The sequence below is a fragment of the Ostrea edulis genome, chromosome 4 (assembly GCF_947568905.1).
Source record: "Ostrea edulis chromosome 4, xbOstEdul1.1, whole genome shotgun sequence".
NCBI lineage: Eukaryota > Metazoa > Mollusca > Bivalvia > Ostreida > Ostreidae > Ostrea > Ostrea edulis.
In genome coordinates, this window is record NC_079167.1 from 60800727 (window position 1) to 60825707 (window position 24981).

Here is a 24981-nt window from a genome sequence, read left to right on the forward strand (position 1 = left end):
GTAAAGGATGTAAAATATCTTGTGAACACTTCTCCTAAATGGCTTATCTGATAGATTTGAAACTTTGTACAATGCTTGATTGCCATTTGTAGATGTGCATATTGTCGGGACAGGAGGATCCAATTATTTTCCTAAAGGTTATAGGGGATCTAAGACATTGCTTTCTTGTGAACACTCTCCTATATGGCTTATCAGGTAGACTTGAAACTTTGTAAAATGCTTTTGTAGATGTGCATATTGTTGGAATGGGAGGATCCAACTATTTTCCTAAAAGTTATTGTGGATCAAAGAGTGGAGGAGGATGTTAAATAGCTCATGAACACTTCTCCTAAATCTCTGATCCGACAGACTTGGGACTTTGTACAATACTTCTATGCCATTTGCAGATGTGCATATTGTGGGGACAAGAGGATCCAATTGTTGCCTTAAAGTGGATCTGAGGGGTGGGGGGTATAAAGGTGTTTGTGAACACTTCTCTTTGGCTTATCGGAGTTCATAATGTCTATGTTCCTCTGCATGCTTTCTCCTCCAGTACCATGCAGTGCATTAAGGGGAGGAGGTTTCATTTGGTGCACTTCCAATTTGGGGAGCTGGGGAGACATTTGTTTTTCATAAAAACAATCTCTAGTTTAATTTGTATTTGTTGTTGCACGAAGGTTAGTTAAGTTTAACTGACAGTTAACGTCTTATAGTTAACGCTATATAAATGTTCAAGTTAATGTCAAGTTAGCATTCAGTTAAAGTTAACTAACCTTTGTTATAGCAGTTGAACTTTGCTACATGTATTATAACTTCCATCCACCCAAAATCATCTTTACTGGGTGTCGTTGATTGATTTGAATATGTGCATACACATATTTAGCAATCACACATTTGACAGGTTGTATTGCTGACAATAATCAACAATAGCTGGTTGTCAGGAATTCCATAAAATCAGTGCCAGTGCTCATTTTTGATTTGTAATTTTAATTATTGATTTTAAACTTTGAAAAGAAAAATTACTAACATGTCAAAATTCAGGTAAGAACATAATCATGGCTTTAAACCTGAATGTATGCCTTTTAATGAGGGAGACCAGACTCGAGTCTTAAAAAAAAATGTATCCCCTCCATACAAAAGACTGGTCAGGAAATGGATTGGATGGTAATTTTAAGGAACCCTATAGCTGCCTTAGCTTCTGGGAGAAAGGAAATGCACCTGTGGCTAGGCTACATGTGACCATCTCAAGGCTGTGAAAGGTGAAAAACCAATGTGCAATAAGTGCTGGATTAAATTGGACAGGTACAGAGTGTATTTTATATTTTGAGTAAGTTAATGACCATAAGTAAAATTTTAAAGAGAATTTTGATATAAGAACAGGTTGTTATCTATTATGTCACAGAATATGAAAATATGGGCTCCCAGACATGCAGACCTGTAGATACATAAAAACAGGATTTATGAAGTTAAAAGTAAGCAATTAAAATGAATGACATTATTCAGCTTTTCTAAGGGGAGAAACTCTAAAATCTTATGTCAATCTTGTAATGCTTTGTTGTTTTATCAGGTGATGAAGGTAAACTAGCAATTCTGTGTTAGAAAAATTTTCTGCAATGCTAGCTACCTTCATCACCTGATAAAACAACAAAGAAATATCATTTCATTACTTCAACCTTGAACCGTGACGACACTCCATATTTCGGACAGATGGTAGTAAAAAACTAGTTTGCAAAAAACATGTCTTCATTAGTCTATGATGAAAATGTCAATTTCAAAAGAAATATAAGACAAAAGATTCAGTGAATAGAGAAAAATTAATACTTCTTAGATTCTTCTCAGGGCAAACAAATTAGGACTTGAACAGACCGCTACACTGTAGGAAGACTGCAGTAATGTTAGTGAGGTGCTGAACTCATACCAACAGGATAGACCAGGCTGTCCTGAAACGTGGACCTGGATATTGAGAAGAGGTGTTGTCTTGTCACTAGTTTTAGTTCCTGTTTGAAGTGTACAACTTGCACAAGGACGTAGAGACCAAATTCCTGGATACAAAGGATACCTCTGTAATGTACTAACCTTTGGTTTACAAGTTGCCCAAGTCAAACTCCTCTTGGTTATGATGAGATGAGAGAAATTTTTGTTGTTGACCAACACACTTTCTTCGATCACGCAAGTTCCAACAAAACAGAAATAAAATTATGGCAAAAATTAAGACTCAAAATGAGGATTAGAGGAGTCATAAGTGTTACCATAAAAACCAGTATGAAACTTCTGCTTTGCCCCCAATCTAGTTGATGGTTGAATTAAACCTGTGACTAGGTGCTGGAAATGCTGATCAGGTGAAAAACACACTCTCAGATGACAAATATACAGGGGCAAGATTTTACTGAAGGTACGATTATTTTTTTTACAGTGATCATAAGTGTGTTTGATGAGTTTCGTGTTTTTGTTTCATATTTTTAGCTCACCTGAGATATCTTCAATTATTTGAGTTTATGTTAATTTGGCACTCCATACTTAAATGCCTTTAGCTAATGTACTGTGTTAAGAAGACATTTGAAGAATTATCTAAGTATACCAGGTATATCAGTCAATTTATTTTTGCATTTGCAGCATACCTCTTTTAAAAATTTGTGACAATGTGATTTCTCCATTATTTTTACAGAATCTTACTTACAAATAGCAAATTGATATATATATCTAACAAACCTTTATCATTCACATATCTTAGACTTTGAATTTCCAGTTCGCTATTTAGGAAGTCTCTATCTTGTATATAGTTCAAAAGTTATGAACAAAGTAAAAGTTTCAGGCAGACAAAAGATACAAAAAGATAGAGAGACGGATCAAAAACTAAAATGTCCTTGATGTGTAATATTGCATGGGGTAAAAGATAAGTTCATGCATGACATATATGATACATGGGTCCTATGTTGTAAACTAAGACTAATTGTGTACCACTGTACAAAATATCTTAAAAGATTTGTGAAACTGAAAATACTGACTTAGAAAGTTTTAACTTTTTTATTGACATAGAAATTGATTCAAGGGCCACTTGCACATTTGACTAAGGTATGTAATTATCAGAATGGTCAATATCCCTTGTCAGATAAATGAAGTTGAAGCTAATATTTTAAGTTCACAAGTTGGATAAGGGAACAATTAAAACATTCACATGTAAACTGAAAAACAAATATATATATCAATACTAGGTTTGTTTATCTTGATATTTTCAACAGAAGCTGTTTGCTTTTATCCTTCAAAGGAAAACTAATGCAGAATGAAATGGGCAAACAGTCTAAAACTTTTGGTATTTGTCACCTAAATTAAAACTCTTTTTATTGGTAATTGGCTATCAGTATCTTTCAGAGTCCTGCCTAATTGTGCCAAGTGTGTCCTGTTTGTGAAAGTCTTTTAAATGTTTTATATTGAATGTGAAATTTTCAGCAGACATCAGTAACGGCCAATTAAACAATGTGACAATTTATTTGACATGGTTGTAGAATAAGATATTTTTGTGTAAGAAGCTGAATAACGACCTTGGTGGCTTTTCAGGAACTTCTTTAGAGAGAACATTGGAGCTTTTAAGATTTTATTGGATGAATGTATACTGCTGCCATTAGTCACTGAATTATTAATACATCTGGTTGAGTGATTGGAAATGATTTCATCATGGTGCGCTCTTGCACCTGTGTTGTGCACCTTCATTCGGATTCGTATTTGATTTAATTGGATCTTTTTGCATATATGGTTAAATTGAAAAACTATGTCAAAGTAAGTATTTCGATTGTGTAATCTTCAAAGCCCTTTCTTTATTACTGTGATTTGGCCAATAAAGTTGGAATTAGACGTGCTATTTTTATTTAAGGTATTGATACCATTGTAGAATGTAACCGCATATATTGATACAATTTGTGACAAAAAGACGGTAAGATTGATTTTTTAATCCTTACAGGTATGAGGCAGCTTCCGATGATAATGATAACACACAGGATAAAGATGAAGTGTCCAGTTCAAATATGTCTACAAGTCTTGCAGCATCTGAGGTTAGAAAGAAGAATGTTCCAAGGAGAATGTTTGGAAAGAAGGCTCGTAAAAATAAAGCTATTCAATCATGGAGAAGAGCTGCCCAGCTTATTATCCCAGTGGCCCATACCATCGGAGCTGTGAGTATATCTCTAAATTTTAAATTCATTTTATCCAATTTTTATACCCCCTAGCAGAATCAAAGATTCAGGGGCATCTAGTTTTTGGCCTCTCCGTCTGTCTGTGGCAAAAAACTTTAACCTTGGTCATCATATCAAATCTTTTACACTATAAGAGATAGATCTTTCGTGGTTGGATAATGTGTATTCCTTGTGGCAAGACCTTTCCATTGGTTTTAAAATCTTTAAGCTGACCGGTGACCTTCACTTTTACCTACTTTTAGAGAATTTTAATATAAGCCATATCTTTTAAACCAAATGGCACTGCTTTCATATTCAGCATGTGCATTTCTTGTGAGAAGACCTTTCCATCGGTACCAAATTTGTTGACCTTGTGACCTTGACATTAATCTCTGAATAATTCACTAAAACAATTGTAATCTGGGGGCATCAGTGTTTCACAAACACATCTTGTTTGATGACTCAATTGACTAAGGATGGTATTTCGAGGTAATTGACCTGATTATTTGTCTATCTATCAACATTTATTAACAAAGAACCATGGGCATTTCATGCTTTGATATTATAGTTTGTGGGTGATGTAGATTTAATTTTCATATCCAAAAAAAAGTAATAACTATTATCATGTTACAACATCTTGGTATAAATGATACAATAAAATAACTCAATCAAGGTTGTTGTAAATCTGTAGTTTACTGGTCAAGAAACAATTCAGCTGATAATACCAAGGTTACTGTCAGTACTTCCAAATTCCTGGAATATTATACATGGAATCATCAGATTTCTTAGGGGGCTCAGTCTTTGTAGATTTGATGGATAACCCTATCCAAAAAATTTCAAACCACAATTAAATACTGAAATATATACACTTTATATGATTTTTCAATAAATGGAAGCTGTATCTATGATAAACTTCATTCCAATGAAACTGTAAAATTTTTGGCGTTCCACAAAAAATGGCTCTTTCACCACAGTTTTTAAGAAAAGTTACTGTGGTATTCTTTGATGTCATTTTTTCACAGATTTATCAATCAAAGTCACCAATGATGTTGAAATGATTTCATTGCTAATGACCTGTTTTAATTTCTAGTTTGTGTTGGAGAATAGTTTAATGATAATTGATTTTATATAATTGCAGGAAATGACTTTAATGGTAATTAAATTAAAAATTCTCAGAGGATTCAGCTATTTATTGTAGCCCAATCAGCAAAACAACACATTTGCCCGGGTACATGTATGCTTCTGATAAGAATAAATGGCTTCTCCTTCAAATACCTTGGGAGGGTCAATATTTTGCCTTTTGAATGGATTATATAGATTTAATTGCTAAATTAAGGTCTTTTTTTAATATCAACTATTGTTCTCTCTTCATTAACCACATGAGCATTAGTTTATTGATGTCAGTGTATTTGTTTATAGTTCCTGATAATTGAGGGCAATACACACATTCATGATTTACAACAAAGAGAGAAAAAAAGATGCAAATAATGAGCCTAATTATAAACATTTTCAGATTTCTCTTGACTCAATCCTCCACTTTAAATACCTTTTAAATGTTTATAAAGTACTGCAGTGAATTTCACTACAACATGCAGTGCCTTACCTCACCAATATATATTGAATATTGATAGCAGAATCTAATTGTTAATTTAAAAAGATATATTTTCTGTAAGCTTGCGTATTTTAAAATGTTGTTTCTTTGACAATGAGATGATGGTAAATATTTCACCAATTTATCATGTCTTATCTTATGTTCTGTAACGGAAAAATGCCCATGAACAGACACTGGTAATAAATACTGGGTATTAAGAATTGGTTTTTTTTTCTTTTCACAAGATAAATTGTGTATTACAAACACAATGGCAATGTTCTTATTTCCCAGATATGGCACATTTTGGGTTGTCTGAAATTTTTTTCCCTTCTATTATCTTACTATTCAACCATTAATTTAGTTTTGGTGAATTTTGTGGACTAACAAAATATATTGATTTCAATTCTAAAATTTCCAATGGATATATTGGATGACAAATCAAAGATATGAAGTTTTGATAATGAGAGTGAAATGTTCTGGTACAATGTATAAGGATAGCTATGCAACATTGACTGCAAATTGGGTATGACATTTTTCATTTTTCGTAGAGTGTATATATATTTTGAAAGAGAGAGAGAGAGAGGGGGTAATTTGGTATGGCCTATTTTTTCTTTCAGTAATTTTCATATGAAGAATATAATGGTATATGACATTTTTCATTAATTTTTCTTAGAATAAAAATTGAGTAAGAGATGAAATATAATCCTATTGTTTGAATTAAAATTTCACTGTTATTCATGCATTTAGTTGTATTACATGTATATACATGTAATATAAAGTTGTTTGCTTTTAAGCCATTGGACAACAAACAAGCATCACAACGCTTAGAATGTCTTTGTTCCATTTTCAAAACATTTTCTCTTGTGTTTTATGATATTCCGATAATTACAATAGAAGTCTATAGCAATCAATTATTTTTGTCTTCTCTATCAGTCTATATGAATTATAGTTCTTGTATTTATTATCGTTTCTGAAATAGGTTTGCAATTTTATGGTGTAGTATAAAATTACCAAACTTCATATGTTGGCCTGCATGGTTATAGTTCAGTGGGTAGATCACCTAATAGTAATGGAAGGGTATCAAGTTCAATCCCTGAATGGATCATCCAAAGATTTTTTTTCTCCTTCTTTGCAACAATTAGTAATGTCCATATTTACTACCTTTTGTAATACTGTACATAAGAGCTCACTTTACAATACTGTACATAAGAGCTCACTTTACAGTTTTCTTACCACAACCAAGAGCTACCAAAATATGTGAACTCTAAAACAAACCTGGTAATTACCCCAAGTTGTTTTGTAGAAACACGTCGATAGAGTGCAAGTGAACCTTAGATGTCATGAAAAATCATACATTATTGAGAAATGTCACATATTTATGTCCTTGAATTGTAAATACCAGTGTTGATTCTAATTTTTTGAGCATTTTATATAATCAGATTATTTCATTAGTGATGTGTGATTCAAACTTTAATTCAAATAAATTAACATATTTCATGTAAAATGGTGGCCTGGTATAATTTTAATTATACCATGTACATGTGTTGCACATACTGGATAGAGACAGTGGGTGTGGCACAGTTGTCCATTCATCCATCTGACACAAATTGTGTTCAAGCAGTGTCACCCATACTTGAAATGCTTTATGTAGGTTGCTTGTATTGTAACCTATACAGTGTGTCATGATTCAAGGTCATGTCACTAAGATGAAGGTCACAGAACAATGTTCTTTTTGCATTAAGTTTGAAATGATTTCAAACTCTGTGACTTTAGTATTTGTGCTTTCAATAATATCAGCCTTTAGTAATATGTTGTCCACAGCTGAAATATGTGTCATTTGATCTTGAACCAAAGATCAAGTCACATGCACATATATATCCACTTTTTGAATCACATGTATGCATGTATTGCTAGCTGCAATATTGTGTCCAGTTCCCTGATTTTATATTGCATCATTTGAGTAAATGTTTAGAGGTAAGACCAGGTGCCATCACAATTAAAAATCAATATTTTATTTAGCCTATTCCATCAGAGTAATTTCACATTTCATGCGTTGGGTAATAAGGTTGGGCCTTCATGATTTATTATTTTTCTAGTGATCCTAAGTTTTGCTTGAAAGCATTTCCAGAAGTGTGTTTGATTTACAAGCATAATGCAGTGGTCTTGGTCAATATCAAACACTCACAAATTTACCAATTTAGCACCTTTTTATGTTCCATTTATCATTCAGAATAAATATATACAACCCATTCAAGTGATGCCTTGATGGGTCATCAAAAATTGGGGTTTCGGGTGAGGGTACCAGTTAACATAAGCAAATACCTTGTTCCTAGGAACGGGGATTGAGTTTCACTATCAACAATTCTGAGATCTAAATCTGAGAAACTCTCACTCTCTTCAAAGTGGGTATCATATACATCAGTGGGAAAGCTGAACTACTGACTTCTTTTTTCTTTTTCTTTTTAAATTCCGTAATTCTTTTGTTATTGAGATTTTCATTCTGTAGTTTCCACACTTCATAATTTCCTACCCAAAAAAAAGTTGTGATAGTGCACTTCCACTAGAAAGTTTTGTTTTCGTCACAGCATGTTATATATTATTGAACAAGCACAATCAGCTTATTGACAGCTGACTGTGAATAAATCCCCAGTCGCTCGGCAAGGTCCAGCCCTGACATCAGTGGTAGATTGCCTTACCTGTGGTACCCTTACCATTTTAATTAAAAAAAAGCACTGGAGCTAATCTTAGTCCTTAAGCAAGCCCCTCGACTTCATATTAATTTATTAGATTTTCCTGTTTTAAATGCTTGTGTATTTTTTGCCATTTTATCACATTACATGCTGTAAAGGTGACATTTCTTATCTAAGAGTCTTGCAGAGTAGCTATTGAGAGATTGGATTTGCACTTTGAATAGAATCCCTATATGTATTAGGGTATAAGCTCATAGGATCTATGATTTTAATTGTGGTAGCATGACTTTGTTCCAGAATTCCTTAAAAGATACAATATCCTTTTATGTTTTTGCTTCTATTTATCATCAGCCTTTAATGGGACTTTTGTGTGATGCACGTGAAAGCGATGTATTTATAAACTTTAAACACACCCCCTTTAAATTGACTCTTGAAGTTTTTATGGATGCACAAGGAAGATTATTTTCTCTTTAAGACATTTAAAGGATTTAAATAGCAAAAACGAACGTTGTTTTAAAAAGAAAAACATTTGGGAAATTTTGAAGATGAGCATAGTACGGCCAATAACTGTTAATGGGATTTCTTCTGCTGGGGATGATGACCCGATTGAGGATGCTAATTTCCATGGATGGAGAAATAAGCGCTCTCAGACTCATCTTGGCACTGGTACCATACTACATGCTAAACAAAGGGTAACTATGACGATAAGAATATTACTTTTGGTTTACAAAAAGAGAAAAATTATTGCAGTATGTGACATTTGTAAGTAGATAAGCAAGTAATGTGTACATGTAATCAGGATATAGTGCAGGACATTGATCATGTAAATGATGGAAATGTGGGTGAAACTTAGTAGTTGTCATTGTATTGCCAGCCATGACATTTGAGCCTACTAAACTACGTTATGTTGTGTCATTATAGCAGTTGGGTACATTGTAATTTCACAGTTATATGGCCCTTAGCTTTAGGATCCCCTTTACTATGATTCTACTATAAGGAAAATTTATTTAGAAATATTTTTTCCATGCAACTGTCCTGCTTGTCCTTAACAAAAAAGTTTATTACCAGAAAGTGAATTCAGTTTTGATTGTTGTTTTCATCCTATTTGAGAATTTTTCACTTATACATGTATATGTCATGAAAATATCCAAAAATTTATCTAAATCAGAGTGCAGAAGGATAATGCACTTGACATGGGCATGAAGAGAATAATATATCGGGGAGTCATTCGATTTAATGAAATACATTATCTGTAGCTATGAACTTTTTAATAAGAAATACAGTCCACACATTAATGAAGGTTTGTCAGTAAAAAAAAGTTGAACAGAAAGAATCCTAAATGTCAGCTACGTATAATTTTATAAGCATTTTCTAAGGAAGCAAAAATATGTACCAGACATTTTGAGCTCTCCCTATAGGTAACAAGTATATACATATTTAAAAAGGAAAATATAGAAAACTAATGAAAAATTAACCATACATATGAAACTTAAAAATTTTGGTCAAAATGGCGACAATTCGAATGCAAGCATGAGGACATGTAAAAGGTCTCTGAGGCAGAGATATCCATTTCTTACCAAACAGAATGCCAGTTTAGTTTGTAGTGCACATTACCATCACATTAATCAACTCTTTTATTGATTTAGGCATGCATTGATTGAATTTTTTCCAAGTTTTTAGAACTGGAAGAAACATTGTGTAATTGCATGGGTTTATGTTCACAGTGACCAGTGCATGCATTTATTGTGTCACCTGTGAAACAAAGTGACAATGAAGAATCACTTTGTCTGTCTGTCTGTCTGTCTGTGTTTGTAATAAGTGTCCCATAGCACAATCTAACAAAATTTGTTGGAAAGAAATAATTACAATATAGGCCTATATGTAGTTGACCTGATTCTTTAATTTTGTTGATTTTTTTTTAGAGGTTTTGGAGAAATAAGTATTTTAAAGTCATAAAAATCTGATCCTACAAAAATAAGTGATATTCTACATTGTTTTTTAGTTGTGCCATTTTGTTCTATGTCATAATGTTTTAAATTAAGTTCTAATTTTCGAAATTTTGAAAGAACAACAAATACTAACCAAAAAGTACTATCTACTTGAGATAAGTGGTGTTTAAATGTGAAAACCTGGTTTTTGACATCTTTCAAATGATTGATTAAGGATAAATAAAGGTCCATACAAGATTAGAATTTAACAATATCTTGAAGATTCTGCCGTGACTTATAATGGAATTTACATTGTTAGATATCCCATCGCCAAACAAGGGAGTATTTGATTAAAGATTTTAAAGTGCTTTTTACTTTTATTTTTTGTTAGCACATTACTTGAGGGGGTGAAGTTCCCTTCTCTGTGCTCGGGTTTCATGTATCCTGTCTGTGTACTGTTGTCTAATTAGTGGGTTCTTGTCAAATTCCTTAAATGCATCCAAAGATTATAACAAATAGATTAAATATTTAAATAAGATCATGCTTTTCAAGAGTATGATGCACAATGTAAAAAAGCAATAGAATGATAAATGTAACTTGATCTGGAAACAATTTAATTAAGAGATATAGTTCCTGCCTTATGTCGCTTAAGGAAATTACCAGTATATAGTTATAAATGTTACGAATAAGGTCTCTTGGTTCAGATCTGCTGACATGAATATCAGTTATGAATATTACCTGAGGATGAGGTGTTGGCATTTCTGTATATATTACGGTTCCCTAGATTTTCAGAAACCAAAATAATTATGTGTTAGATTTAGATATTGCAATTCTTTTCAGTAGCTGAAGTAATTATAGTTTAAAAGATATGCAGTTGTTTTGGTACACCCTCCATCTAGCAAACAATAATCAATAATTTATAGTAACAAGATAGATTTATGATATAACAAATATGTTTGTTCATGCATTTATAAAAAATATAAATGAAAAATTGTCAATTTCTCGGCCGTAAATGGGTGATATCGTACCTTGTTCTTACTGGTATGTGCTGTTTGGATAAATATTCAAAGTGTTTAATAGGATATATTCACATAATCGTACAAGTGTTTATTTACTATAATATGAAATTAATCAGTGTTAATTAAAGTGATGTTTTATATAATTGATTAATCTATTAGAAAGTGATTTGTACTAGTAATTCAATATAAAGTTGCATTATTACAAAATATTGATACTAAATTCAAGCACAATATTGAAAAATTGCAATAAGAATGCAGTGCTGCATTTCAACATGGATCCAGTTCAGGTGGTTGCATTGGTAAATGGTAACAAATTGTTTTGGTTTTATTGGTTGCTAGAATTGAAAGGCCCTAGCTCTGTCTTATGATGGAGACTTTGAAGATTTACAGACTAGTAGAGCTGCACTTTTGAAGTTGCTGTCCTTAGAAACCAGATTTGTGAATTCTATCAACGGGACCCAAAGGGAATAATTCATTGTGGGAGATCATTAGTACCCATTTGACAGGATAATAAATTTTTGAAGTGCAGTCTGTATTAGAATTGTTAGCCTTAGCAACGGAAGAGAGACAATGACTTGCCATTCCTTGTACAGATACTTGTCTGTTGTCAAGTTGGCATCACGGAGTGGCTTTGTTTATCTATCTTCAAATGGATACAGGAAAGCAATACTACACAACTACCACCCAAATATTTGTAGTCTAATAACCATCGAGTGGCAGTGGTTAGGTCAAACTGATTTTCACAAGGCAATTAATGATTATATTTTATTTGAGCAATATCAGTTGTTGATCTGTATGTAATATGTGGCCATCCTTAGAAAATTAAAGATTGTCTGTAATGTGAGTCCTTAGTATAGTAGATAGCAGTAAGTAGGTTGTAAAAAAAAAATTGTCCACCTCAAAATCAAGCATAAAGACTATTTTTCATTTTCTGCCTGGAAACAATTATACATGTACAATGTTCTATGCTTTGAATGAATTCAATGAATTGATGGTAATTGACAATGGACCACTGCAGCTTCCACTGCCATATGTTTTGTTTCTTTATATCAATATGGTAATCAGATAAAATCAACAAAGCAAAAATAAAAAAAATATAAAAATCAATTATGACAAGATTTGGATGTGTCTGATACATTTCAGCAAATCAACAATTTTTTAAGGATGACCTTATAATGAATGGTTTGTAACTTGGAGGAAATCTGTAACTGGGTCTTCACAAAATACCTCGAAGATCACTTTGATTGTTTAGATACATTCTTAAGAGAGGTTATGTAAATTGTTGTTGTCCATGTCAGTCCACAGCTGCCCAGTTGTCTGTCACACTTTCTTGTCTGACAGTGGAGCTCGAATCCAGCATTTAATTTGTTGCAAACTAAATGTGTCGGAGTGACCCAAATGCTCCTGTGCAAGGGCCATATCTCTACCAAAAGTTAACCAACCATTAAATCCATATAGGTACTTACTAATAATCTGCATATTCTCATGATATCTCTGTATTCAATTCTAAATGTCCATGTATGGTTAAGATATTGAGTGGAAACTGAATTATTTGAAAGTTTTCAAAATCTGTAAGTGGCTGACAGCTCTCCCAAAAATTATGTGACCAGAACCAAATATGAACTTTACCTGTATATTTTTAGGACATATCTAAATTCTAATTATCACTCAATGTCCATGTATGACTGAGATGATGAGCATAAACTGAATTGTTTAAAAAAAATTAAGTCAAAGGGGCATAACTCTGCCAAAAATTATTTGACCATGCAATCCTGGAGGTTATAAAACTTTCTTGAGCACGTTTTCATACTCAAACTCAAACTCCGTGCTCTATATCATACTCATACTTAAAAGTGAAGGTTATAAAACTTTTATAAAACATTCTCATTTTCAAATGGAGTACATTCTCAAGATTTTTTGAGTATGCTTCGGAGCTTATACTCAGAGTTGTATTCAAAACAAACATGTCTCAGTTTGAGTATGAGTGTGGTAAAAGATTTATAACCTCGAGGCCAGAAACTGAATAGTAACTTCACCTGAGTATTCTCATGATATGTCTATATTCAAAATGTCCCTTGTATGATAGATGATGAGAGTAAACTGAATTGTTTGACATTTTGTAACTCTAAGATCTGTGGATCATGGGTTACCTCAGGATACAATACACATCACATCATTATGATACTATCACAATAGTTTTCATTATTTTATTACCTTGTGATCACTTATTCATTTTGTTGTGGTGTACAATGGTATTTAATAATTTCCAAGATTCTACAGATCTGCAAACTAGATATGTTGGAGTGACACAGATGCTCCTATACAAGGATCATCCCCCTTCCTTCCATTTTAAAACTTTCATAATATTAATCAAATCAAACTTTTATTATCCCCGCCCCCGGCAACAAAGTGGGGGGTGGGGGTGGGGTGGGGGGGAGTATACTGGAATCAAGTTGTCTGTCTGCATGTCCATCCGTCTGTAGACGCAATGGTTTCAGGGCTCTAAAGCGTTATCCTTTCCACCTACAGTCACCATTTCATACATATGGGATGAAGATGTTCCCTATCGATTTTGGGGTCAAAAGGTCAAAGGTCAAGCACACTCCTAGAGAAGAGACTACCCAAGGTTTTGTCAAGCCCTTTCTTTTTTACATTCAGGAAAGAGGTCATCTATACCTATTAACAACACCTTTGGGAGATGGGGGGGGGGGGGTATTCTTATAGTGGGCATTGCTCACAGTACCTCTTGTTTTCACAAGTAATATCTTTCTCTTCCACAATGTCTATGTATGAATAAAAAGCACTGAAAGTGTCCGAAATGCAGAATTTGAAATTGAGGCCAAACCGTTCGTTCCCATGTTGGACCAAAGTGTTCTATTGTCGATGAGAACCATTCGTTCCCAGTCTCAAAGTGCTTTGTTGCCGATAAGAAGCGTTCTGTTCTTGCTGAGGTTCCATTCAAACCATTCAGCGTTTATTCCCCAAACAAAACCGTTCGTTCCCAAACTGCTCAGCATTCGTTCACTGTTCCACTGGTGTAGTAGTACGTTTCAGGGTCTTAGCATATCACACAGACTTGTTATCAATACGATTGATATATTGCCATTACCTCTAGGTATAACTGGACTGCAAAATATTTTTTTGGCATAACTCATAGGCAAACTTGATCTGTGCTTTCTTGTGGCATATCGATATATTGAATTTCAATGCAAAATGTCCATGTGTGACTGAAATAATGAACACAAACTATGATTCTAAGCCTAAGGGACGTAACTCTGACAAAAATTAATCAACCAGAACCAAAAAACTTGCCCTAGATATTCTCATGAAGTATCTACATGTATATACACCACATTTTAGTTGAATATGTGCATCTGTTACAGTAGCAGAGAACTGATTTATGACGGAATGTCAAATGTCTGAAGAATGGAAAATGGTAACACTATGTGCCCCAGTCATTTCAGGAGGGGTGCATAAAAAATTCATTTTACATATTGGGCATATTTTGTGGATGTTTAGGAGTTTGATTTAAATCCAGGGGACAGAAAAGGGCCATATTATGATTCCAGATATAAATGCTTATTGGAGTTCCCTTATTTTGCACGGCCCTTTTCTGTCCCCTGGATTAAAATAAAATAATTTGGCTTATTTTAGTGGTTTGGTAAAGCCTCCAAATATTTTATAGCTAAATGCGCCCAAATGTGTCTGCAATCATAAAACATATTTTCATAAGAAAAATACTCTGCATAGAAGTTGTTTTTATGTCATACATGTAGGTATATGTAGCACTCAATCATTAGCTTAATAGATAAATGCTGAGGAACTAATTCTATATTGGTTGTTTCTAATGACAGTAAACAGTTTTACAAATAAACAAGTAACAGTGACTATACTGCAGCAGATCATTTTGTTTTTTCGGATCTCTGTGTCTATTTTAAAAATATATTCCTCCAATGTTATTTGTATGGAAAAAACCCATCTGTATGGTATATATAGTACCTGTAAGGATGCATTACATTAGATTTACTCAAGATGCTGCAAATGTCTTATATTAAAATTTCTTTAGTGAATGATGAAGCTAAATTTTAATTCCTAAATTTATACTACACATGTAATTTTCAGTGGTAATGTTTGCATGCATGATGCATATAAAGATACATTTAATAAAGCTTCTGATTCTGCAGATGACTTATATTTTATGGATGGGTGTTTTGAGGGGAATGTTCAACTTCTTGTTTATAGATTTGTATAGATACAAATGATGTATGGCTTTCAGTAGAGCAGCACTAAATTTTTTTTCCCCAAAACAATTCCAGAATTTTAAATTCTACAATGAAATTTACATAGTTAATACATCTTACATTATGTATGTATCTAAAATTGCTGTGCATGTTATGGATAGGGGTATTTCTGCCTTAAAAGACATTATCTGTACTGTTGAAATGTTGGAAATTTCTCTCCATGCCTTATATCATCATAGTGCTACAAGCGTAACAGAAAGAGAATTATTAGTTAGACAAGGGATTGACCCCTGAACCTGCTGCAACCATGTGGGGATCTACCAACTAAGCTTCCAAGCTGATCACCTATCCATCCTGACTGCAAAAAATTGCAAATTATTCTTACTCGTAGCTTTGTACATTAAATAGATGAGGACAGTACCTTGGGTAATGCCTTCTTGAGACTTCAGGACTATTTTGGCAAAAGATTAGTGAAAACAAATGTGAATTGACAGTATGATTGTCATCTTTGTTTCAAGAAAGGCTTGAACAAATAAGTTCCATGACGTTGTCAATGCAAGGGGATGTATGATCAACATATAAACATTGAACTAGCATCACCTGAAGTCCTTCAGTCTATGGTTTATGTGTTTTAAAGGTGTCAAATGCGATCTGAATTGCTCGTAGAATTGGCTCGTCTATTTGTTTAAAGAGACAAGGTGTCATATAAATAACAAATTTGAATATTTACTTTGCTTTTAAACAAGCATGTTGAAAGGTGCTTACCAAAACCAAGTTTACTTTTTACACAGATAAAAATTGCAATTTGAAGTTGCTTTCATGTATTGTAAATTGCAAGGGGGGTGTAATTATTGAACATAATTGGCCCCATCTGCTTTGGTAAACAATGATTTAAAGATCAATCCATGCTCAATCAGATGAGTCTGAAAGCCAGTACTTTTTTACCCTTTTTTGTTTGGCTAGATGTACGTTGATTGGAGCCATGATCTTCATAGATGGAGCATGACTCCATGGTAGGTTGGTCCTCAATGGAAGCTGTATCCCATACATAGCTACATGTATGTGGACTGAGAATGGAGATGTTTAGGGATAAGCAGGGCAATCAGTGCAATATGTTGTATCCCATACATAGCTACATGTATGTGGACTGAGAATGGAGATGTTTAGGGATAAGCAGACCAATCAGTGCAATATGTTGTATCCCATACATAGCTACATGTATGTGGACTGAGAATGGAGATGTTTAGGGATAAGCAGACCAATCAGTGCAATATGTTGTATCCCATACATAGCTACATGTATGTGGACTGAGAATGGAGATGTTTAGGGATAAGCAGACCAATCAGTGCAATATGTTGTATCCCATACATAGCTACATGTATGTGGACTGAGAATGGAGATGTTTAGGGATAAGCAGACCAATCAGTGCAATATGTTGTATCCCATACATAGCTACATGTATGTGGACTGAGAATGGAGATGTTTAGGGATAAGCAGACCAATCAGTGCAATATGTTGTATCCCATACATAGCTACATGTATGTGGACTGAGAATGGAGATGTTTAGGGATAAGCAGACCAATCAGTGCAATATGTTGTATCCCATACATAGCTACATGTATGTGGACTGAGAATGGAGATGTTTAGGGATAAGCAGACCAATCAGTGCAATATGTTGTATTCCATACATAGCTACATGTATGTGGACTGAGAATGGAGATGTTTAGGGATAAGCAGACCAATCAGTGCAATATGTTGTATCCCATACATAGCTACATGTATGTGGACTGAGAATGGAGATGTTTAGGGATAAGCAGACCAATCAGTGCAATATGTTGTATCCCATACATAGCTACATGTATGTGGACTGAGAATGGAGATGTTTAGGGATAAGCAGACCAATCAGTGCAATATGTTGTATCCCATACATAGCTACATGTATGTGGACTGAGAATGGAGATGTTTAGGGATAAGCAGACCAATCAGTGCAATATGTTGTATCCCATACATAGCTACATGTATGTGGACTGAGAATGGAGATGTTTAGGGATAAGCAGACCAATCAGTGCAATATGTTGTATCCCATACATAGCTACATGTATGTGGACTGAGAATGGAGATGTTTAGGGATAAGCAGGGCAATCAGTGCAATATGTTGTATCCCATACATAGCTACATGTATGTGGACTGAGAATGGAGATGTTTAGGGATAAGCAGACCAATCAGTGCAATATGTTGTATCCCATACATAGCTACATGTATGTGGACTGAGAATGGAGATGTTTAGGGATAAGCAGACCAATCAGTGCAATATGTTGTATCCCATACATAGCTACATGTATGTGGACTGAGAATGGAGATGTTTAGGGATAAGCAGACCAATCAGTGCAATATGTTGTATCCCATACATAGCTACATGTATGTGGACTGAGAATGGAGATGTTTAGGGATAAGCAGACCAATCAGTGCAATATGTTGTATCCCATACATAGCTACATGTATGTGGACTGAGAATGGAGATGTTTAGGGATAAGCAGACCAATCAGTGCAATATGTTGTATCCCATACATAGCTACATGTATGTGGACTGAGAATGGAGATGTTTAGGGATAAGCAGGGCAATCAGTGCAATATGTTGTATCCCATACATAGCTACATGTATGTGGACTGAGAATGGACATGTTTAGGGATAAGCAGGGCAATCAGTGCAATATGTTGTATCCCATACATAGCTACATGTATGTGGACTGAGAATGGAGATGTTTAGGGATAAGCAGACCAATCAGTGCAATATGTTGTATCCCATACATAGCTACATGTATGTGGACTGAGAATGGAGATGTTTAGGGATAAGCAGGGCAATCAGTGCAATATGTTGTATCCCATACATAGCTACATGTATGTGGACTGAGAATGGACATGTTTAGGGATAAGCAGGGCAATCAGTGCAGAACAATGTATGAACTACCTAATTTCTGTTTGGCAAAATAGTTTTTCACCTGAGCTATTTAGCTCAAGAGAGCTAGGTTTTCTAAACATCACCTGTTGTCAGGCATCCATCTTTACATGAACTTTACACATCTTTTGCTCCTTCTGAACCACTTGCCAATTTCAACCAAACTCATTGGGTAAAGGGGATTCAAAATTGTTCAAATTTTTGAAAGGGGGGATAATTAAGAAATAAAGATAATGTGGGGTCAAAGTTTGTCATCAAATTGATGAGAGCTGTAAAGATCTTTTAAAAAATCTTCTGAAGGTGACTCAGGTGAGTGTTGTGGCCCATGGGTCTCTTTTCTAGTAGAGATGTTCAAATTAAGCTTTTGATCATCACATTCAGGTCCATTGACCAATCTGTATTTTCTCTCCCCTCTCCTCCCTTTGGTTTTCTTGCCTTAAGCTGAATCCTCACTGCATGATCATCATAAAGTCACATGTATATAGCCCCAATATATATTAAGACTAAAATCAATGAGATAATACATGCTTGCGTTGACACGTAGTGTCAACCTTTAACCATTAAGTCTCAAAGATTGAATATCTGGGGCGGCCACAATTGCCCAGCACCAGATCAATTAGTCTGGTTCTCAGTTCTGTCCGTTCATTAAATTATTCTGATAAAGAACTTAAGCTTGAAGTATCTTTGAAGGCTTTTTACATTCTGAGCCAAAGTTCAAATGTTCAGTTTTATCGGTATCTGTAGTTGACACTTGTCCGTCATGCTGTTGTCTGTGTGTCTGTCTGTAAACTGTTTTAAAATATCTACAACTTCTTGACCTATACAGGGCTAATTTGAGCCAAATTTGGTACTGAGATTCACACACCCATCTTAGTGGAGACTCTGAGATTTTGAATTGATATTGAAAATAAGATGAGTATAGGCCACAATTAAATAATTTTTGGTTTGGAGTTGCCGACCCACACCTGAAACTACTGGGTAGGAATTTTTTTTTGAAAATTATACAATTCTATCCCCATTGCAATTCATTATGAGAGGGAGTATAGTAACATTACCGTTTTAGGTATGGATGAGAATGTGTGTGTGTTTGTATAACACTGACTTTGTAGACACTCTACATGCAGGCCACATTTTTGGCTTGATTGATTTGATACTTCATATGAGTCTTTGTCATCAAGAGAGGAAAGCCACTTGGGGTCCAAAGGTCAAGGTAAATATATGTGACTTCATAGGAAAGCTACAGGCTACATTTTTAACTCGATTGATTTCATACTTCTCAATTAGCTTTCTTATCAAGCGAGAAAGAACCCTCATGATTTTGGGATCAGAAGGTTAAAAGTCTAGGTCACTATGGAACTTCAAGGGATGCAAACTGTGGTAAAGGAAATTATATCTTTAAAAAAAATCCCTCCCACTTCAAGTCATTGCTAATAAAAAAAATTCAAAAGCCAAAGTCCTATGTCTATATAAGGACCATATTGTGGTCCATTGGAAAATAACTGAATTATAAACTTTATTAGGTCTATAAGTTTCACTAGCCCAAACAGATTTTTATTAGCTATGGGCAGCACTATAGTTCTTCCTGCACATCATGCTGATTTGTATTGCCATTGGACTAATTCAATACATGATTCATATACCAATTAACAAGAAAATTAATTTGAACAACTTTCTCTGCAAAAAGCCAGTGTACTTATTTTCACATTTCTCCTGATCTGTATATTTTATGATATTATAGTATTTCTTGTCTTTTCAGCTAAAACAAGCAAGTGAAAGAAAAAGGAGAAAAAGCTTCAACAACCCAGAGAATATTGAAAAGTAAGTGATACTTGTTAGAGTTGTCTCTCTTGCACTGTTTTTGGATTTTTTTTTTTAGCTCTTTCACATGGATATAGTAACAGAAAGGTTTGTCTTCAAAACATCATTCAGGTCCTGAAAAAAGGTGAAATTTAACATGATTGTTATCAAAGCTTATTTTCACTCCATGTATTTGATAAGATTGACTGGCTATACATGTATTAGTATCCAGAGATATGTCAGCTTAAAAAAAAATTAAAGTTGTTGAAAATCAGAAAAGATATGTGCTTGTGAGACATGAATCTTCTTATTGAATGGATGAGAGTAACTATGCAGTTGCTTTAAACCACTGTGTAATGATATGTCATGATATCAAAACCAGTAGAAATATAAAAATGTAGAAGCCAGAATTCATGGAATGTTATAAGTTAAATGAGGACACAAGACCATGGATGCGATGTAAAACCGTTAGTCACAAGGGGGCACTGTCCTCAAGTGTCAAATGGTTATGCAATGTATTCCATACATGGTTGAGTTGTCAATCATGTAACTGACTTACCCAGTGGTGCACATTGTTGCTTGATTTGGTGTTGCCTTGTGCAAATTGGCAATTTTTGGTCTTGGTAAAACATTTCTGGCAGAGATGAATATTGATGATTTTGTGTGAAGCCTTGCATTTGCTGTTGTAAATGATTGATGTCTATAGGTTTTGGCCTCATGAAATTTGCTATCAATCTGGAATGTTTTTTGTGTGTTTTATTTTAGTTAGAGTAGATGCTGAAATACTTGAAATCTTTCCAAGGCATCAGAAAAATCTTTAACATCAGCAAGTTGAACATTAATTTTCTCTCTCTTATGTATTGCATATTGACAAAAGCATTGCCAAGTGTATTAAAAATAATGTATCCTTGACGATGTAGGAGAAATCCAATTGCTAATGATATAGCTCGCTCTGAAAATCATGTCATTGTCCTCTATTAATGAATTTTGATGCTGCTATCATTTCATTGTGTAACATTTGTGATGCAATTTGCCATATCAGAATTTTATTTAACCCCCGGTTTTTTTTATGCCCGTCTTCAGATGTGACATATTATGATATAGCGATATCTGTACATCTATCTTTCATTCATTCTTCTGCTGTCTGTCACAAGTGTTTAAGCCTCTGTAATTGGAGATTCAGGCGCATATTGATTTTGGTGTCTGTTTTTCCATGAAAACTTTAACTTTGCCCATAACTTTTGAATGGATGGTGATAGGCCTTTCATATTTCCACATGTGTATTCCTTGTGGAAATACCCATTTTTTGGTACCAAACTGTTTGACCTTGTGAACTTCGCCTTAGAGTTTGACCTACTTTAGAAAACCTTGGCAATAACTTTTGATTGGTAAATGATATCACTTTCATATTTCATAAGTGTATCTTATTGACAAGACCTTTCTTTAGGTAACAAATTCTTTTACCTCATGACCTTGACCTTGAAGACTGACCTACATTTGGAAAGATTTTACCTTTGCCATAACTTTTACAAAGTTACAATCTAATTAAAATTAGATCCTAGATCCGCTAACATACTCGTTACACAAACGTTTGTGTAGCAAGTATGTGAGCGGATCTAACATCTAATTCTAATTAGATTGTCAAAGTTAGTGATAGAGATTTCATATTTCACATGACTCTATTCCTTTTTGACCAATTGGAATTCCTCAAATGTCTCGTGCACTCGACATAGATCTCGGATGTAATAGGATGGCATCCATGAGTGAATTTGATGCATTGTAAACTATCACGTCACAGCCTACTGCACGACGTTACGTATGTCATAGCTAGCAATGCATCAAATTCACTCATGGATGCCATCGTATTACATCCGAGATCTATGTCGAGTGTGCGAGACATTCGAGGAGTTCTGATTGCCTTTTTGACAAGACTTTTCTTTTATCAAGACATGGTGACTTTGGAGTTTGACCTACTTTTGAAAAACTTTATTGATTGATTGAATATTGTTTAACATCCCTCTCAAGAATATTTCACTCAATGATGGTGAAGGGCTGCAAAGTTTAGGCCTATGCTCGACGCTTATGGCCATTGAGCAGGGAGGGATCTTCATCGTTCCACACCTGCTGTACGACACGGGACCTCGGTTTTTGAGATCTCGTCCAAAGGACCCCACCCCACCCCCCCCCCCCCCCCCCCCATTTAATCGCCTCTTACGACAAGCAAGGGGTTCTGAGGACCTATTCTAACCTGGATCTTCATGGGATTGAAAAACTTTGGCCATAACTTTTGAAATGTTGGGGATAAGGTTTTCATTTCTTTTGACAAGACCTTTCTTTAGGTCGCAATTGTTTTACTCATGACCTTGACTTTTTAATTTGACCTACTTTTGAAAACTTTAAGCTAAGGCCATTAGCTTTTGAATGGTTCAATAGTGATAGGGCTTTCATATTTCACATGTGTATTCTTTGTGACAAGACCTTTCTTTGAATTACTCTGCTGTCATAAATGGGTATCAGTATTTCATAAAAACACATCTTTTTTCTGTTGTATGAGATCTGTATAATTTAGGGCATATACAATTTGTAATCGAGTTTTTTCAGATTCACACCAGTATCTATTTACAAGAGACTGATTTGTAATATTTGAAGTTTATGATGATCGACTTTGTCTTGTGCATTGAAACACTTTACTGAATGAATATAAACCTATTTTAGAAGTAAACACAAATCAGAATCAATAATGTGGTGATTTCAATAATGAACCATTTAATAATGAAGTAATTGGGAGAAATATCTTATCACAATGACTGGGAAAGTCTGATATGATGCATTGTAAAGCACCTTTGAGCGTACATAGTGTATGAAAAGGGTGCTATATAAATATGGTATTATTATTATATGATGCTAGGCATCAAGATCTTGATACACATTGAATTACTTCAAACCACAAGGTGTTGTGAACAGGTGGTGGATCTTTGGACAGACTTCAATGTCTCCTATGGGCCTCACCAATGACGACTCTTTCTGGGTGAAACTAATAGTCATCTTTACATTTCCGATGTTTTTGCCATTGATATCTTTACTTGTAATGATGGCCATATCCTCATGAATGCACTGCATGCAGTTGGGAACAAAGCATGTCTGAATGTTGATAAATATAGTACATCTATTTTAATGGTTGAAAATTCCAGCAGAAATGAAAGTAGAATGTAAATGAATTTTACTTTTGAAAATACATGACTTTATTGAGGGTATGAACTGTGACACTTCATGTTGGGATCCAGGTTAGAATAGGTCGGCAGTACCCTTTGCTTGTGGTAAGTGGCAACTAAATGGGGCGGTCCTTCGGATGAGACCACAAAAACCGAGGCCGCATGTCACAGCAGCTGTAAGTGCTGAGCTTTAAGGCCTACATTTTGCAGCCCTTTACCAGCAATGGAGACATCTCTATATGAGTGGAAAATTCTCCAGTGGGACATTAAACAAACAACAACTTGATGCCGTCATACTTTTCATGAAGTGCTAATGTGCTTTGTGAAGTATGCCAGCGCAAAGTGTTGCATTTTCGTAAATGAATATACACATTCATACAATTCCTGTACTTGGCTTGTTTCAATTAAAGAAAGAACTTTAAATTTCAATCTTATTATCGTACTTTAATTTTGTGTAGACATAGAAGCATTTTTATTTTTAAAATTACTTCCTAAAAAAGCACTGAGAATAATAACTTGAAAAATGATAGTGAAAATTCAGTTTTGCTAGTAGAAAAAAATCCACTGACTAAAATGTGCTAGTAGTTAAGAAAGTTAATTTCAATCCCTGCAACTTTACAAAAGAAAGAATATGTCACAGCTTGATGATGGTGAATACTACCTTAAGTAAAGTTCTACAACTCATGACATTTTTTGTCATATTTGTTAATCAATGTTATAAAAAACAAACATCTTTTAAAAATAAAAATGCCTTTACATAAGTTGTGACGGAAATCTGGTACCCTTGTTCAAAATATTTTATTGCTGATTGTATTTTTCATGAGGTCATTGCTGAATGATATAGTTTTTGGTTGTATGGCTGTTCAACAAATGATCCACGTGAAGTCGAAGGTGGGTTTTAATAGTATAATCATAAATATCATGTGTAATAACAACATGTATTATTTCATCACTGTACCTGACAATCAACTACTGAACATCAAAGGTATACACTACAGAATTGAACAAGAACAAGTAATTCCCAAAAAAATTTTATCAACCATTGCTGAGGAATGTATGACTGATGCACCAAACTTCCAATGTAGCATGATCTTTTGAAGTGCCTAAGACAAACATAAAAAACATCATCAGGATTTCATGTTTGAATATCATGTTTTTATTTTATGAGGAAAAATGGTAGTCTGTTGATCACTTGAATTTTGTTTTTGATGAATATCTACCTCTAAAAAGGTGAATTCTGGTTGAGGACAAACAATTTTAATGTTGCGAGTTGAAATCTTTAGCAACTTAAAGTAACTTAAACTTGATATTTTTAAAGGTATTGGATAATTGTTGTCAATTAAATTGAAACTGTCTTCTTGCAATGTTCTAACTTGATGACCTTCGAGCTGAATGTTTGGAA

General features: G+C 34.3%; 1 protein-coding gene across 4 annotated transcripts in view; it reads left to right on the forward strand.

Moving 5' to 3' along the window:
* The first annotated feature begins 1523 nt into the window (after positions 1-1523).
* LOC125671149 (WD repeat-containing protein on Y chromosome-like) overlaps positions 1524-24981 on the forward strand; it is a 59978-nt gene continuing 36520 nt past the window's right edge. Inside the window, exons 1-3 of one of the 4 annotated variants that reach the window (XM_048906637.2) lie at positions 1524-2371; positions 3935-4145; positions 20327-20388. In XM_048906637.2, the coding sequence (XP_048762594.2) occupies positions 3999-4145; positions 20327-20388 (209 nt within the window). In that variant the 5' untranslated portion in view covers positions 1524-2371; positions 3935-3998. Of the gene's footprint in view, positions 4146-8606; positions 9119-19714; positions 19781-20326; positions 20389-24981 lie in introns of those variants that run through there. The other 3 variants (XM_056163255.1, XM_048906638.2, XM_048906639.2) reach the window with 3 other exon arrangements.